Source organism: Amblyomma maculatum, chromosome 2, assembly GCF_055883805.1.
Source record: "Amblyomma maculatum isolate TAMU_Amacu chromosome 2, ASM5588380v1, whole genome shotgun sequence".
NCBI lineage: Eukaryota > Metazoa > Arthropoda > Arachnida > Ixodida > Ixodidae > Amblyomma > Amblyomma maculatum.
The window spans coordinates 136,946,918-136,960,900 of record NC_139345.1 but is presented as its reverse complement, the minus strand read 5'-3'; the positions used below and the strand labels follow the sequence as shown (position 1 = coordinate 136,960,900).

At 47.6% G+C, this 13,983-nt stretch overlaps 1 protein-coding gene across 1 annotated transcript; it reads left to right on the top strand.

Annotated features, from left to right (window-relative positions):
• The first annotated feature begins 453 nt into the window (after positions 1–453).
• Positions 454–12,528, top strand: LOC146200007 (acetylcholinesterase-1-like). Its single transcript, XM_084592254.1, has 7 exons — positions 454–477; positions 939–1,362; positions 3,337–3,595; positions 5,556–6,068; positions 6,479–6,602; positions 9,757–10,187; positions 12,351–12,528. The coding sequence occupies exons 1-7, from the start codon at positions 454–456 to the stop codon at positions 12,526–12,528; spliced, it is 1,953 nt and encodes a 650-aa protein (XP_084448380.1).
• Positions 12,529–13,983: the final 1,455 nt, after the last annotated feature.

Genomic DNA, 13,983 nt, shown 5'->3' with positions numbered 1-13,983 from the left:
ATTTCACCGGCCTGTGTCCTGCCACCCTTCTGAAATTGCCCGCCTCCGATTTTCTAAACCATAACTGGATGCGTGCCGCCACCTATCGTAGATATAGGGAGTTTAATGCAAATGTGCACCTCCCATAAAACGCGCTAAATATCAAACATTTTGCTGCTCAATGGTCAGTCGAATGTTTTTTGTACGCTTTATAATCGCCTCCGAATCACCCACGGAATCGAGATAAATACGCTCGTCAACGTCCATTGTCCTTCTTGCGCAGTGAGGTCTGTTCATACCATCTCTCAGAAATTGTATCGGCCGCTTGTCTTCACTTTGGCCGCTTCCATGGGCTACCGCTGTGACTGCTCGCTCTTTGAAAAACATTCCCCGTTATACTCCTCAATGCCCACGGCTCTCGCTATAGAGTTGTCACTACCGTTGTGCCGATAGAGCTCGAAGTCATGGCTAGTCATGATCCACCATGTAGATGCCAGAGTAAGTGCTCCAAGACCTAGAATGACTGCACAGCAATACTCCAGTGCCTTGTGCGATTAAATTTTCCTAAGTGCCCTGTTATTCAATGCGATTCACCACCAGACAGACACATCTCGAACATATGATTAAAGAAATTAATGCATTCAGCTAACTTCAGAAAATATGCAACTGAGCTCCTCCGCAACACTGGCCTAATCTGTACATTCTCATTGGGCATCTTCTGTCGTATGGTAGCACCCAGAAACAGAACTGCACAAACAAATGCCGAAACTTCCATATATCCTACCTATTTCTCACTTAAGCTCTGCCGCTAGTGACATAGAGGTCACATCCTGAGAAAAAAATATAACTCCTAGAGGGTCGCCGATGGTTAACTGCACAGTTTAGTTTAATGGTGGCGTTACGGCATGGAAGCCTTGAAAAGTTAGATTACAGGCTGAATTTTTAATCGTGATTTACAGCTGAAGAGTACAGAACTCGACTATCACGCAGCCGTTCTAACTCTAGCTGTGCTACTCCTGTGCGGAGTGCTGGTGCTGCTGTACCGGTTGCTGTGTTTTCACAAGGGCGAACCAGTGCCCGTCGACGACAGCCTCGGCGGCATCGTACAGCGAATGGACACGCACTGCCTCCTTTCGAACCAAAGCGGCAATGCGGACGGCCACGTACGAGAGTACTTGGGTGTCCCTTACGGACGCCTAGAGCCGTCCGAACGCTTCTCCGAGGCCGCTTTCGTCGAATACCGACCGGGCATGTCGCTACGTCGCCGAGGAGTGCCGGCGTGCCCGCAGTACCCGTGGAGCCCCGTACTCAGACTGCCCGCTGTCGAAGCGACGGACACGGACGACTGCCTCTACCTGAATATCTGGAGACCGGGAACGCTGGGTGCGTAATGGGTAAAGAAGTTCAAAAGGAAGCGAATACAGTCAGAAATGAATAAATTTAGTGCCGAATCCTGCTGTACGCATCGAAATAAAAAGGTATGGGCGAATGAAGACGGTTTTGTTAAGATGCTAGAAAAAAAGTGTGGCCATCAATTATTGACGGCTGATGTTCTTGAAGACTGTGGTCGAGGCTGGTATTCACTGCAACTTCCAAATTGTCTTTTAGTGCCTAAATGAATTTAGTTATCAGCCTTTTTAACGCGACGACATTAGAATTCGAGTTCGAAGCGAATTCGGCGTCGGCGTCGTCGGCGTTGTCTGCGTTGACGGCTTTGACTGCGCTGACGTTGTGAGCGCAACGACATCTTCTTGCTTCTTGCCTCATTCCTTGCAAAACCTTAGTCCGCACTAAACGTTTTGCCTCCGCTGTATGAAACTCGAACTCTGCCAAGCTAATTCAATCACTCGATCTTGTTAAAAGTAATTCCACTAGATTCATTTTGCCCAACTACAATCGGACTGCTATCATTTCTACCATGAAATAAACTTTCGTTCTATCGTCCTTTGCCTCTCGCCGTCGTTCGACTCATCTCTGCACATTTCACAAACTGCACTTCTGTAACACCCACCTGCGCAGTGAACTAGTCTGTAATCAGCCCTATCATTCAGATGGCATTGACCACATTCACAAAGTTGGAATTACCTGTTGCCGTACCGATCGCTTTTCCCAAAGTTTTATCCCACGCACATCCCAGGATCGGAACCGCTTTCCCGGACTATCCCATTGGAGATACCAACGCTTTAAAAATGTTTTAGCTGACATTGCAAGATGAGGAGCTTAACATTTTGTATCTTATTCTTTTGCTGCGTTTTTTTTTCTACTTTGTTTTGTATTTACTCCTCTCTGTAAAGACAATTAGCAAATGAAATGAAATCCTTTCTGCAGTCCACTCTGTAATGACAACTTGCAAATAAAATGAAACTCTTTCTGCCGTCCAGCAGATGCGCAATCTAAATCCGAATCCAAACGCTATGTCGTTTTGTTCTTCCGCGGAGGAACTATCGCAGATTTTTTTTAAACTAGCAATGTAGAAAAATGTTTTTGTTATATGCACATTGAACGTTTCTCTTCTATTCAATTGTCCATTACTTTCCTTTCTGTGAAGTGAAAAGTTTTACACGATGTCTAAAATGTTGTAGACATTGTTCCCGCCACAAAAATATGCACCATGATTATTCAGAAGCATTGTCGCTTTGTGCCTTTTACGCGTTTGATTATTTGCCCTATTCTTTAGGTTATATTGTCACGGTGTGAAGTCTCTGATCAGAAGTCACCGCGGGACACAGGAGTAACAGAAGTCACAGTGCGGCAGGAAACTAGCAGGCCCGCTTCGACAGAAGAACTTCAGTTTCTTCGCCTCGAGGAGACGAACGTCGGTTTCTTCGCCTCGAGGAGGCACACGCTCGCGATCAGCACAGAGGGAAAATAAAGAATGCAGCGTGTCAATATGTTGCAGAAGGCTCTCCGCGTAGTTCCTCAACTTATTTTCGGCATCGTCATTTCACGTTTTGCGTTGTCGCCGACGTGCTGTAGTGCTATTCGTTAGGGCCAGAAAGATTGGCAAGGCAGCTTTCACAACATTTTAGTCACTGCGTCTCCTTTCAGAATAGAGAGAAAATGAGCATCCCAGGACGGTGAGTCATATGGCGTGACAATTCTGCGAAAGCATTAGGATTTACCTTCTAATATTGCTGCTGTGTTTTTTTCTCGCCCGACTTTCTTTACACTGAGCGAGGTGGCTGACGGACGCATCATTTTTTTAATTGTTACTCTGGGTCTAGTTTCGCAGGGAAAGGAAACGTGAACCTTGAGCTGCCGTGGTTCTACTTTTTTTATCAAGACTTAAAATGGAAAATGTAAGAGTGTGTCTTAACTACCGCTGTTCTCCCTTTGTCGTCCCGCTTACGCCAACAGCCACGCGCAAAGAGAGCAGTGGTGGTCGCTGTCGCTCCCGACCCGTGGTGGTGGTGCTGCACGGCGGGCGCTTCCAGTTCGGAGGCGGGGGCACGTACACCTTCTACGACGGCCGGCGAGCGGCGCTGCTGTGGGACGCGGTGGTGGTCGTGCCTGCGTACAGGGTTGGCGCCTTTGGCTTCCTCAACATGTTCGTGCCCGAAGCACCCGGAAACGTCGGCCTGTTGGACCAGGTGCTGGCTCTCCGATGGGTGCACAGGTGGGAATGCCTGACAGGATTTTTTTTTTAACTTGGTCATGGAGTGCAATGTCGTGACGCAAAACAGCATCATCAGCATCGTGGTCCGCCGGACTACTATACCCACTGCTGGGCGAAGGCCTCTGCAATTTTCCTCCAATTAACCTGGTTCTGTGCTAGCTGCATCCACTGGACCCCGCGACTTCCTTAACCTCATCCACACACCTAATTTTCTGCAGCACACTGCTACGCTTACCTTCCTTTGGAATCCAAGTGGTTGCTCTTAGAGACCATCGGTTGTGCTTTATTCAAGCTACATGTCCTGCCTATGCCCATTTCTTCTTCTTAATTTCAACTAGAATGTCAGTACCTTGAGTTATTTCTCTGACCCACTCTGCACGCTTCCTATCTCTTAACGTTACACTTACCATTTTTTGTTCCATAGGCCTCTGCGTTGTGCTCAACTTAAGTAGAACCCTTTTCGTTAATCTCCATGTTTTATTTCCATAGGCCAGTACCGGTAGGATGCGACTGTTATACACTCTCCTCTTGAACGATACCGGTAGGCTGCCAGTCATAATGTTTGAGTACCTTCCAAATGCGCTCCATCCAAATTATAATCTCCTTGTTATTTCCCTTTCGTGGTTAAACATTTTCTCCACGAAAAGAGAATAATTTTTTTTTTTCTGCGAGAGTGTTAGTGGCACTTCGCGGAAATGTCAGTGTTACCCGTGTGACGCCTTAGCGAGTGAAGTCGTTATTCGCAGCTTTAGGAAGTGCAGCTCGCGTCCTCCAGAAGCGCCGATCTCTACTGTCGCCTAGGTATATGCCCAAGCAATCACCTGCAACCTCGATCAATCTCCGCAATCATGCACCTTCTCTTTCCAGGTGCGCCATCCACTAGGCACCTTAACTCTGGCCTGCAGTGGCGCCGCTATCACCAACCCATTTAAATCCACTCTTCGCAAAGCACCTAACCATTAGATTCCCTGGCAGCAGCGAATCGAACGAAGTGGCGACGAAACAAAAATCGATTTCGATAGCGCTACGGGAAGCCAACTTCTCTCGAGGAGCCCCACCCACGGCCCCGCAACCCCACATCGGCACTTTCTCGTTCACACTTCTCCACCCCCTCACTAAAACAATCTCTGTCAGAAAAGACTGGAAATTTCTCTCTTGTTTCGAGAGAATTCCTGTGCAGTTTTTGACAGTTAACCTTGTTGCGAGAAACAGGAATTTCCGTTGTAACATCAGAATTTTCTACAGCTACACCAGAAACGTACTACGAAACTTCGGGTTGCAGCAGAATGCAACAGAAAATATTTCCAGTACTACGGAATAGTAGTACAGCACTGCAGAAAAATATGATATTTACGACCAAATTTTGCCCTAAACGTCACAGCTACAAACTATTTTGTCATATTTTTGACATGGTTCTGTAGGGTATTTCGACTAGCGTTAGTTACATCAAAGATATAAGGCTAACCGCTGAGGGGGAATTCAATTGTATTCGCAACTTTCTCGATAGGTTTCTTAACCTTCCTGGTAGAGGCGTGATTCTGGCACCGCTAACGAGACAATAGTTCTAATGACGCTTTTTACAGCCCATTGTCTAGTGGTATCACGCTTTGCACTGAACGTGCTATGTTAGAGAAAATAAGCAGAAAAGCCTTATAGCGTGAAGGCTTGTTATTGTTATTTACAGGTTATGGTAGAGGGCATGAAATCGATACACATTTGCCTAGTCTTTTCTGAAACCTTGTCTCTCAAAGCCAGACACTTACCGAGCTTATGCAGTGAATATGTGCGAACGTAACGGACGCTTTAAAATGTAGGTGTCACCGCTTCATGCTTGCGTAAGTACTCTTCGGGATGGTTTCATGGAGCTAAGGAATTTCGAGTCTTCCCAGTTCATTGTAGCACTGCGTGTTCCTCGGTGACCTGTGACAGCCTCAAAGATGGGCACCGCTTTGGTATTCAGGTACATTCATCACTTCGGAGGCGACAACCGGCGAATTACAGTCTTGGGACAGGACGCCGGAGCTTCGGCCATTGGCTTCCACCTCTCGAGAAACGAGACGCCTTTCCGGCGTGCCATCCTGATGAGCGGCTCACCCTTCTCTCCTCTGCCTCGAAACAGCGGGAACCGAGCCGTTATCAACGGCAACGCGCTGGCAGGCGTCCTGGGCTGCGGCAGGCGAGACATGAGAGACGCTGCGGCACGACATAAAGTTGTCGCCTGCCTGCGAAAGCGCAGCGTTTCCGCCACGGTCCTGGCCGCCAACGAGCTGGCGACCAGCAGCGACCAGGTCGTATATGCTCCCAGCGCAACGGGCTACTACCCGTGGAAACTGGGAGGTCCGACTCGTTCTAAAGCGAGGCTTCGCAGCGTCGACTTTCTGGTGGGCGTATCCAGGAACGAAGGCGCACGGCACGTTTCTCAACTGATACAGGCCTTCGGGCTGGCGACAGACCTGACGCTGACCCCTCGCAGGTACTCGGTGGTGTCTAAGAATGATGAGCTATGCCTGGTGCATATTGTTTGGGGAGATGTGAAGAGTGATCTCAAGCAGAGAGGGGGTGGCTATACAAGCGATGTTTGCACCTACATCGTGATGAACGTCATGATTTTAAGGCGAAAGCCTTAACTGCCTTATCGTTGTCAGCAGGAGCTGTCGGCCGAGGCTGTCATATTTTCAAGGGAGATAGTTAGTAAATAAATAAACCTTGTCTCCACCAGGAATCGAACCTCCATCCCTTGGATCCCCAGCCGAGCGCATTGCCAACTGCGGCACGCCCCGGATCGTGAAACGTTCATCATAATACCCCTTATCTACCGTGATGATAGCGGGATTCCGCAAGTGACAGATACTGCGCCTTTAATTTCCTGTGAACTAATTATAGAACGCCGATGAAATTTGATGCGATCAATGGAATGCTGGTTGTGTTCAACAAGGAGCGGGCCATGCATCACAATGCACGGCATCGCCGGCTTGCCATTGGATCTCCCCTGATGCGGCTGGTACAGGTGGGTTGCCGCAGCTTGCGACGGAGGCTAGCCTGACACCGAATTTTTATCTGTTGTAGGCCGTCACACGGCTGTTGTTAAAGCGCGCGTCTTTCTTTCCCTCTTCCTTTTCTTTCTTCTCTATTTTCTCACCTGTCTGCACGAGGCAGCTGAGATGACCCATCCACAGAGCCAGTAGCAGGCCTGTGCATTTTCTTTTCCTTCTTCCTGCAGCCACAACAACAACATGTACCGTCACGACTGTTCATGACGCCAGCAGACGATTCATGCGTCGAAGAAGCTGACCCCACCAGGCGTCCGATCCATGCGTCCGTGCGGCGCCTTTCATTGGCGCTTCCTCGAACGCCGCGCCACACAGAAATACAGAAGCAGATCCAGATGTCTAGGAGGGGCTAGTACAGCAAGCATAGTTGGTTGGTTGGTTGGTTCACAGGAAGGGAAAGGCGCAGTATCTGTCACACTTGCTCTGTGGACACCTGAACCGCGCCGTAAGGGAAGGGAGGAAGGTGGGAGTGAAAGTGGAAAGAGAGAAAGGGGAGCCGTAGTGGAGGGCTACGGAGTAATTTCGACCACCTGGGGATCTTTAACGTGCGCTGACATCGCACAGCACACGGACGCCACTTCGTTTCGCCTCCATCGAAACGCAGCCGCCGAGGTCGGGTTCGAACCCGGGAGCTCCAGCACAGTAGTCGGGCGTCTTACCACTGCGCCACCCCGGCGGGGCAGCATTTCAAATTGATTTACAGTACAGGATAGAAAAGGCGCAGTATCTGTCACAATTCTCCGCGGAGACATGTACCGCGCCGTAAAGGAAGGCAGGAAAGTGCGAGTGAAAGAAGAAAGGGTGATAGAGGTGCCGCAGTAGAGGGCTACGATCCACCGTGCTATGATCTCTTTCGCCTCCTCGCACTTTAGTGGTCCAAAGTGCCCTCTAGACTTTCTTTTCGTTAACGTTTGTTCACCATAATTCAAGCTAGCTTTATTCATCATTTGCCTAAGTATCGCTGTTCCGGTAATAATAGTTGCTTAATATAAGAATAAATATATAAGCAGTAAGCTTGATCTTAACAGTAATGTGTACACAAAATAATAAAAATGTATGTTAGTGCGAAGTTACAGTTTGAAAAATAAAAGTTTGTGTTACTGTGCCACAGAAGAAGGCAATCCTGAAGGGTAAATACAGGATCAATTCACACAAATTAAAGATAGTAATTGTGCACAATAATTTGGGATTAACATTTGCTCCAGACTTCAGGCGAAATACGCACTCAATTAAATGTGCAGCAGGGCAATGAAGTTTCGTAAGGTATCAGGCCAAGCTAAAGTGCAAGCTCTCAAGTAGAAAGCCTGACATGTCAGACAATACCAAAGCTAGTCATTGAACGTGGCAAAGTAGTGTGGGACCAAAACACTATTGCAAATTGTAGTAAATTCATGTTTAAATAGATTCCAGCGCTTGCACTTCTCTGTTGAACTATGCAGGCATACAAACCTTACCGCTCTAAAATTTTAAGCAAAGTTTGACTGAGCAAATGTTTTCTTTTTCGATTGTTCATATCCAGGATAGAATCAGTTTGTGTGACTTCTAATTTCACCTGGCCAACGGTGAATGTGCGGACGCAATCAGTACTATATACACTAAGCAGTTTAACTCAACGATATATTCAGCTAGTTTTCGAGAGCAATTAACTGATTATTGTAACAAAGCTAGTCGTCCATTCTGCCTCTGTAGGTTCTTTTAGCACAAGTCTAGAGACTTATCTTATATGACAAACAAGTGTATTGGGCTGCGACTTTTGTTTATGAAGCAAATTAAATGTGTGCATTTCGACTTTATTCCGATTATGTCAACTTCCCATTATGAATGGTTTTGTATGTTTTGTCATTTTCGCGTGATATTGAGAATTGTGTACCTTTTTCACGTTAAATTTTGGTTTGGACCATAACCCACTCCGGTAATCGCAATTTCGTGGCCTAATTGTATGAATTAACAAAGCAGAAAGTCCTGGCGCATACAGGTTCCGCCGTGTTAGCCAACAAAGTGGCTTTGTACATTGCTTCCTGCAGAAGCGCTAGAAAATTGCAAATTGTACCGAAGGAGCACATAGGGTATACAAGGAACCCTGTAGTTGAAGGTCCTGTGTTCGTTTAGGCCACTTGGGTTTCTCCAACCCGCGCTGACATCACACAGCACATGGGCGTGTCTGTATTTCGTTCATCCATCGAAATACGGTTGGCGCGCCTAGGCTCGAAACAACAACATTGGCAACAGCAGCCTAGAGCAAAAGCCACAGCTTAAGTACGCCGGGTGAAAGCACGTCGTATCAGAAGCACTTCGCGCGTTAAAAAGATCCAGTCAATGTCAGCATTCGGATCAAGTCCATGTGAATTACTCGACACCTTAAGGAAGTCCTAAGGAAGTGTTTGTTCTATCTTCGTCTTTTTCGCGCTTTTTAAATATGGATAACAAAAAATACACTTGCCCAGCTTTCTGTCCTTCTGGATTCCGTCCGCCAACCGTGTGTTGCAATGACAACTAAGCCTAGCTTTGGTATATATGATTACACTGTGGCCTGCTATGAGTGACCATGACTACTATGACTATGACCATGACCAAGATCGATTATTAGGCCTAATCAAGTTAGGAATTAGTAAATGAAGTCTGGGCATGTTCGAACAATATTGACATAATTACGTTAGCTTTCCTCAGTCTAAATGAGCATATCAGGCTTAGCTAAGTCTAATCGGACTAGCCAAGTATAAAACATTTTACATGCACCCCGTCGGGGTGGCGCAGTGGTTACGGCGCTCGACTACTGTTCCCAAGGATGCGGGATCGAATCCCGGCCTCGGCGGCAGCTTTTCTATGGAGGCGAAAAGCAAGGCGCCCCTGTGCTGTGCGATGTCAGTGCACGTTAATGAACCCCAGGTAGTCGAAATTTTGGAGTCCTCCACTACGGCGTCTCTCATAGCCTGAGTTGCTTTGGGACGTTAAACCCCACAAACCAACGAACCATTTTACATGCGTTCGCGCGTAAAATGTGCGCTTAGCTATAGCTAAATCACTACCGTTTCTTGTCGCCTTAGACACACAGCGCTCGTGCGGGTGCGGCATGCTGTTCCCTTCAAGGATACAAATCTTCTGTCACCAAAGAGAGCAATTCTTACCCTGAATCGCAGGCTGTTGTCCGTATTCCGCGTCTTCCTCGAGACGCATGGCGTCCAAGACGTGGATTCAGTGGTAAATCACTACGGCCTGGACAGGCCTGGTGTGCTGGACAACACTCTGGGCCAGCTGTTCCTGTTGGAACTGGCGCGTCCCATAGGCGACTTTCTGATCTACTGTCCCACGTTATTCTTCCTGGAAGAAGTATCCAGCATAGGTGGCAGAGCATTTTTCTACGAGTTCGGCTACAGCCCCAGCTATCGTACGTGGCCATCGTGGCAGGGTGTGCCACAGTTCGTAGATTTCATGTTCGCCACGGGTCTCCTGGATGCCCTCGACACTATCCAGCCGGCTTCCTCCAGGGACAAAGTGGTGGCCCGGGACTTTGCCGCGATGGTCGCTTCGTTCGCTAGGAATGGGTAAGGCCCCGCTTGATTTAACATTAGCAGTGCATAAAGTTTCATTCGTTATGCACCGCCGTTTATTGTTGAGGCCACGTGCTCACGCTCAAATGGAACGCGTGAAGTGGCCACTGATCACCTGGAGGTGGTCACGAGTGTATTTACGCAAGCTTCCAGTGGGCTTCAGGTGTTTTCATGTAACAATAGGCATGTGTAAACTCCTCAATGAGTAGAAGAGAGAAATATGTACGTGGATGATAGCATCTTACAAGAGAAGATGCGCATGTACTACTCACAAGCCCCGCCGCGGTGGTGCAGTGGTTAAGATGCCTGACTACTGTGCCGGAGTGCCCGGGTTCGATCCTGACCGTGGAAGTGAAACGGAGTACCGTCCATGTTCTGTACGTAGTCAGCTAACGTTAAAAAAACCCGGGTTGTCAAAATTTCTGGAGTCTTTCCCCTATGGCGTCTCATAGCCTGAGTCGCTTTGGGACGCTAAACTTTGCAACCAAACCAATTCTACTCGCACCTGACTGAAGGTGCGCACTTTACTTGAAGTTTCCACTGGGAATATAGAATCAGGTCATCACTCACGCGCGTCATTTGCACAGCAGATGCAATAGGAATGTTTAGTAGTGTAGTGCAATAGCGTAGGAACAAAAATTACTCTACCGAAGAGCTGGCGTAGTGGTATACATCCGCCCGCCTTTATGTGGAAGATCAACGGGCACAATCTTCCCTTTGCCTGGTGCTAGGTTTATATGGTATGAATTTCTTTGGAAATGGGTCTCTCACTACTTCGAGTCGGGCACCTTGCGCCGTCGCGCTCTTGAGCTAAAAGCTATAACCCCGTGTCATTAAAGTCTATCATCGTTATCATAATCATCAAATCATTATAATTTATCCATCTGCTTTAGAGAACTAAAAGCCACGTGTTTTACGTGCGTTCCAAAGGAAGACATCTTGTGCATCCAGCTGTCGCGTCCTTAATTTTATGTTAATGAGTTCGGGCCCGCTTGCACAAAACAATCTTAAGACTGTCTTAGCTAAGTCCAGACTTAACTGGAGTCTAAAGAATAGGCCACTAGCATGGCCGCTTAAGACTGGAGTCAAGACTGGGCTTCAGTCCTGACTTGAATAAGTCGCTTGTATGATTACGACTCTAGTGCTGTCTTGGTTAAGACACAAGGACGCCAGGTGTCTAAGTAGAGAAATTAGGGAAATACAGGGATGCGCTGGCACTGTCCCTGCTGTAAGATGTACACATTCCGTCAATTTTGCGTTGTGTAAAATCCGTGCCATTGCTTTTTGCGGCTTAAGATTGTGTTACGAGGAAAAATGCCCCAAGTGGTTGCTGAGGCCGTTCGGGGAAGCCACTCTGGTGAACATGAACCCGGAGCGTTCGACGTTTGGAACACGAGCCGTCTTAAATAAGCTTGGTCTTTCTAAAGACACCATTTAAGTCTGGACTTAGCTCGGACTTTATCGTGCAAGCCGGCCCAGATGACAAATGATGGCGGTGGTGATAGTTTTGCTTCCTTCGTCCTTATTTTTTACATGTCCCCCTTCTCGTTTCACCGAGTAAATCTTCTGATTAATCAATATTGAACTGACAAAAATTATTTGCAGTTGACAAGGAAATGTAACAGCGTTGCAAATAATGACAGCCGTCATAAATGAGGGTGCGGGAAGATGCCGCCGTCACGAGCAGCTTAAGCTGCTTGTTTGCCCCCTCTATCGCCATGAACCAGGAACAACGCTCCAAGCACTCAGAAGACAGGCACCCACGGTTTCAAGGTAAACACTTAAATAGGGCTGGCCCGTCCTAGGGTGCCTCGATGCTCGCTCCCTCGCGGCGGAGAGGGGCGCGCTCATCGAGGCACCCCAGCCCGCCCACAACGTGTGCGCCTCTAGCCGCAAATGTGGTAATCCATTCTAGCCTATTCACAGTACTCCCAAGTTGTGGCTCCGAGATTAGTTAGAAAAAAGATAATAAAGCTGATGATCGGGCTGGCACGCCGAAGGCCTCTAGAAATCTGTAGGACGATGTAACTCCGACAGACGCATCCTGCATTCCTTTCGTGCCTTGTTCTTACTGCGCTGTATAACCCTTGCAATGTAAGACAGAGTGATGCGAATGGACTGGCGCAAATGGACGCGTATGTCTGTTTTTCTCTATAGGAATCCCAATGTTCTTCCGAATACACTGTGGCATCGGTGGACACCTTCAGGCGATGGTACCCTTCTAGTGGATTACAACACGGACGGCGCCTACAAGCAAGGACCCAGCGCTCCAGGAAACGCAAGCTGCGACTATTGGAGACATCACTTTGGACTGATTAAATCACTCACACCATGACGCTTCCCAAAACCTATGTGCGGGTATTTTGTTACCTTTACGCGAACTGAATGTACATTTATATCTAGTCAGTGTTTTCTTACGCTGTTGAGCACATTCATGAAACATAATTTGCACTTTTTAAATGCAACTTCGCGCCTGCAAGACATTCTTGCCACTCCAAGCTCATCTGTGGTCGTTATAGCTTTATTGCGAAAGCAATACCACTCTAGGTTTCGAGTCTTCAGCGTAGCGCGGCGGTAGCCACGTCTTACCCACGTGACGCTGTGACGTCACACCCCACGTGACACACGGGCTGGCAGGAGCTGCCAACTTGAGTCTCGTTTCACATGGGACGCTTTTGTCAGAATCAGCCTGCTAGAACCATAGCATTCACACTACCCCTATAGGCCACTAAGGCACTTTCATACGGCTTAGTTAAAGCGGGGCTTTATAGAACGCTCGGTCACCTGCAGCTAATGCTTTCGCTTCAATATTTGGTTCAGCAGCGTTGAACCCTTGTAATTCTTTTTTTTTTTCTGCCTTGTTTTCTTTGAGAGGAATGAAAAGTACTCAGCTGTAAAGTATTGCGCCAGAATTCGTAGTCGTCTTCCATGGCCGAGGACGAGAAGAGAGATACTTAAACAACCCTGATCTGTGGTTGCTATCGGATGCAGGCGTCGCTAGTTCTGTACACATATTATTGAACAGCCTGTGGAGACATACCATAGAACGGAGAGCTTTTGTCGGTTATGCATCTCGGCACATCCAAAATAAATCATCTCTTCGGCGGAAGAGGGCCCTTTGGAACTCGTATTTCTTAACCCTTGTCGATAAATCCCTTGCGTCAGCACCGCCACAGTGCGCGTCTCGGCAGCAAGAGAGCATTTTCAGGCAGCGCCCCCGCATGCAATGCGGTAAGGCGCGGAAATCGAAGGAGGAGGGGGAAGAGGATGTAGGGGAAAGGCGGTATACAAAGTTCGACTTCACCCACTATACTTCTGAACGAAAAAGAAATCGGACGGTCAAAATTCTATCTAGTGCGTCAATTGCGCTTAGTCAATTGGATTTAACCTCCATTGTTGCTATGGTGTTTTCACCCATGCCTCGGTTTCCCACAGCGATACAATTTTTCAGCATGTGAAGGTAACCGAAGAAGAGTCGAGAATGGCTGCGGATTTATAGGCAGCTTGGGCTAAGTAGGATGTTAAAGGGTGGTGCTTAAAGAGGTTCAAGTAACTGACGCAGTTCAGAATTGATGCAGTCATAGGCGCGTCCGGGTTTCTCTGTCTGTCTCACTTTTTTAATACGACTCGGTCAATATTGAGGTTAATATGTAAACAAAAAATGGACCTCGCAAGTCTGTTTATAGTTAAATGACATTTTGTTTACAAGCATCTGTTTTTTGTTTTTGTTTTTTTACGAAGCTGGAAATGGTAAGCCCCCGCAGCTTAAGGCGGGACCCGCCTGTCACCG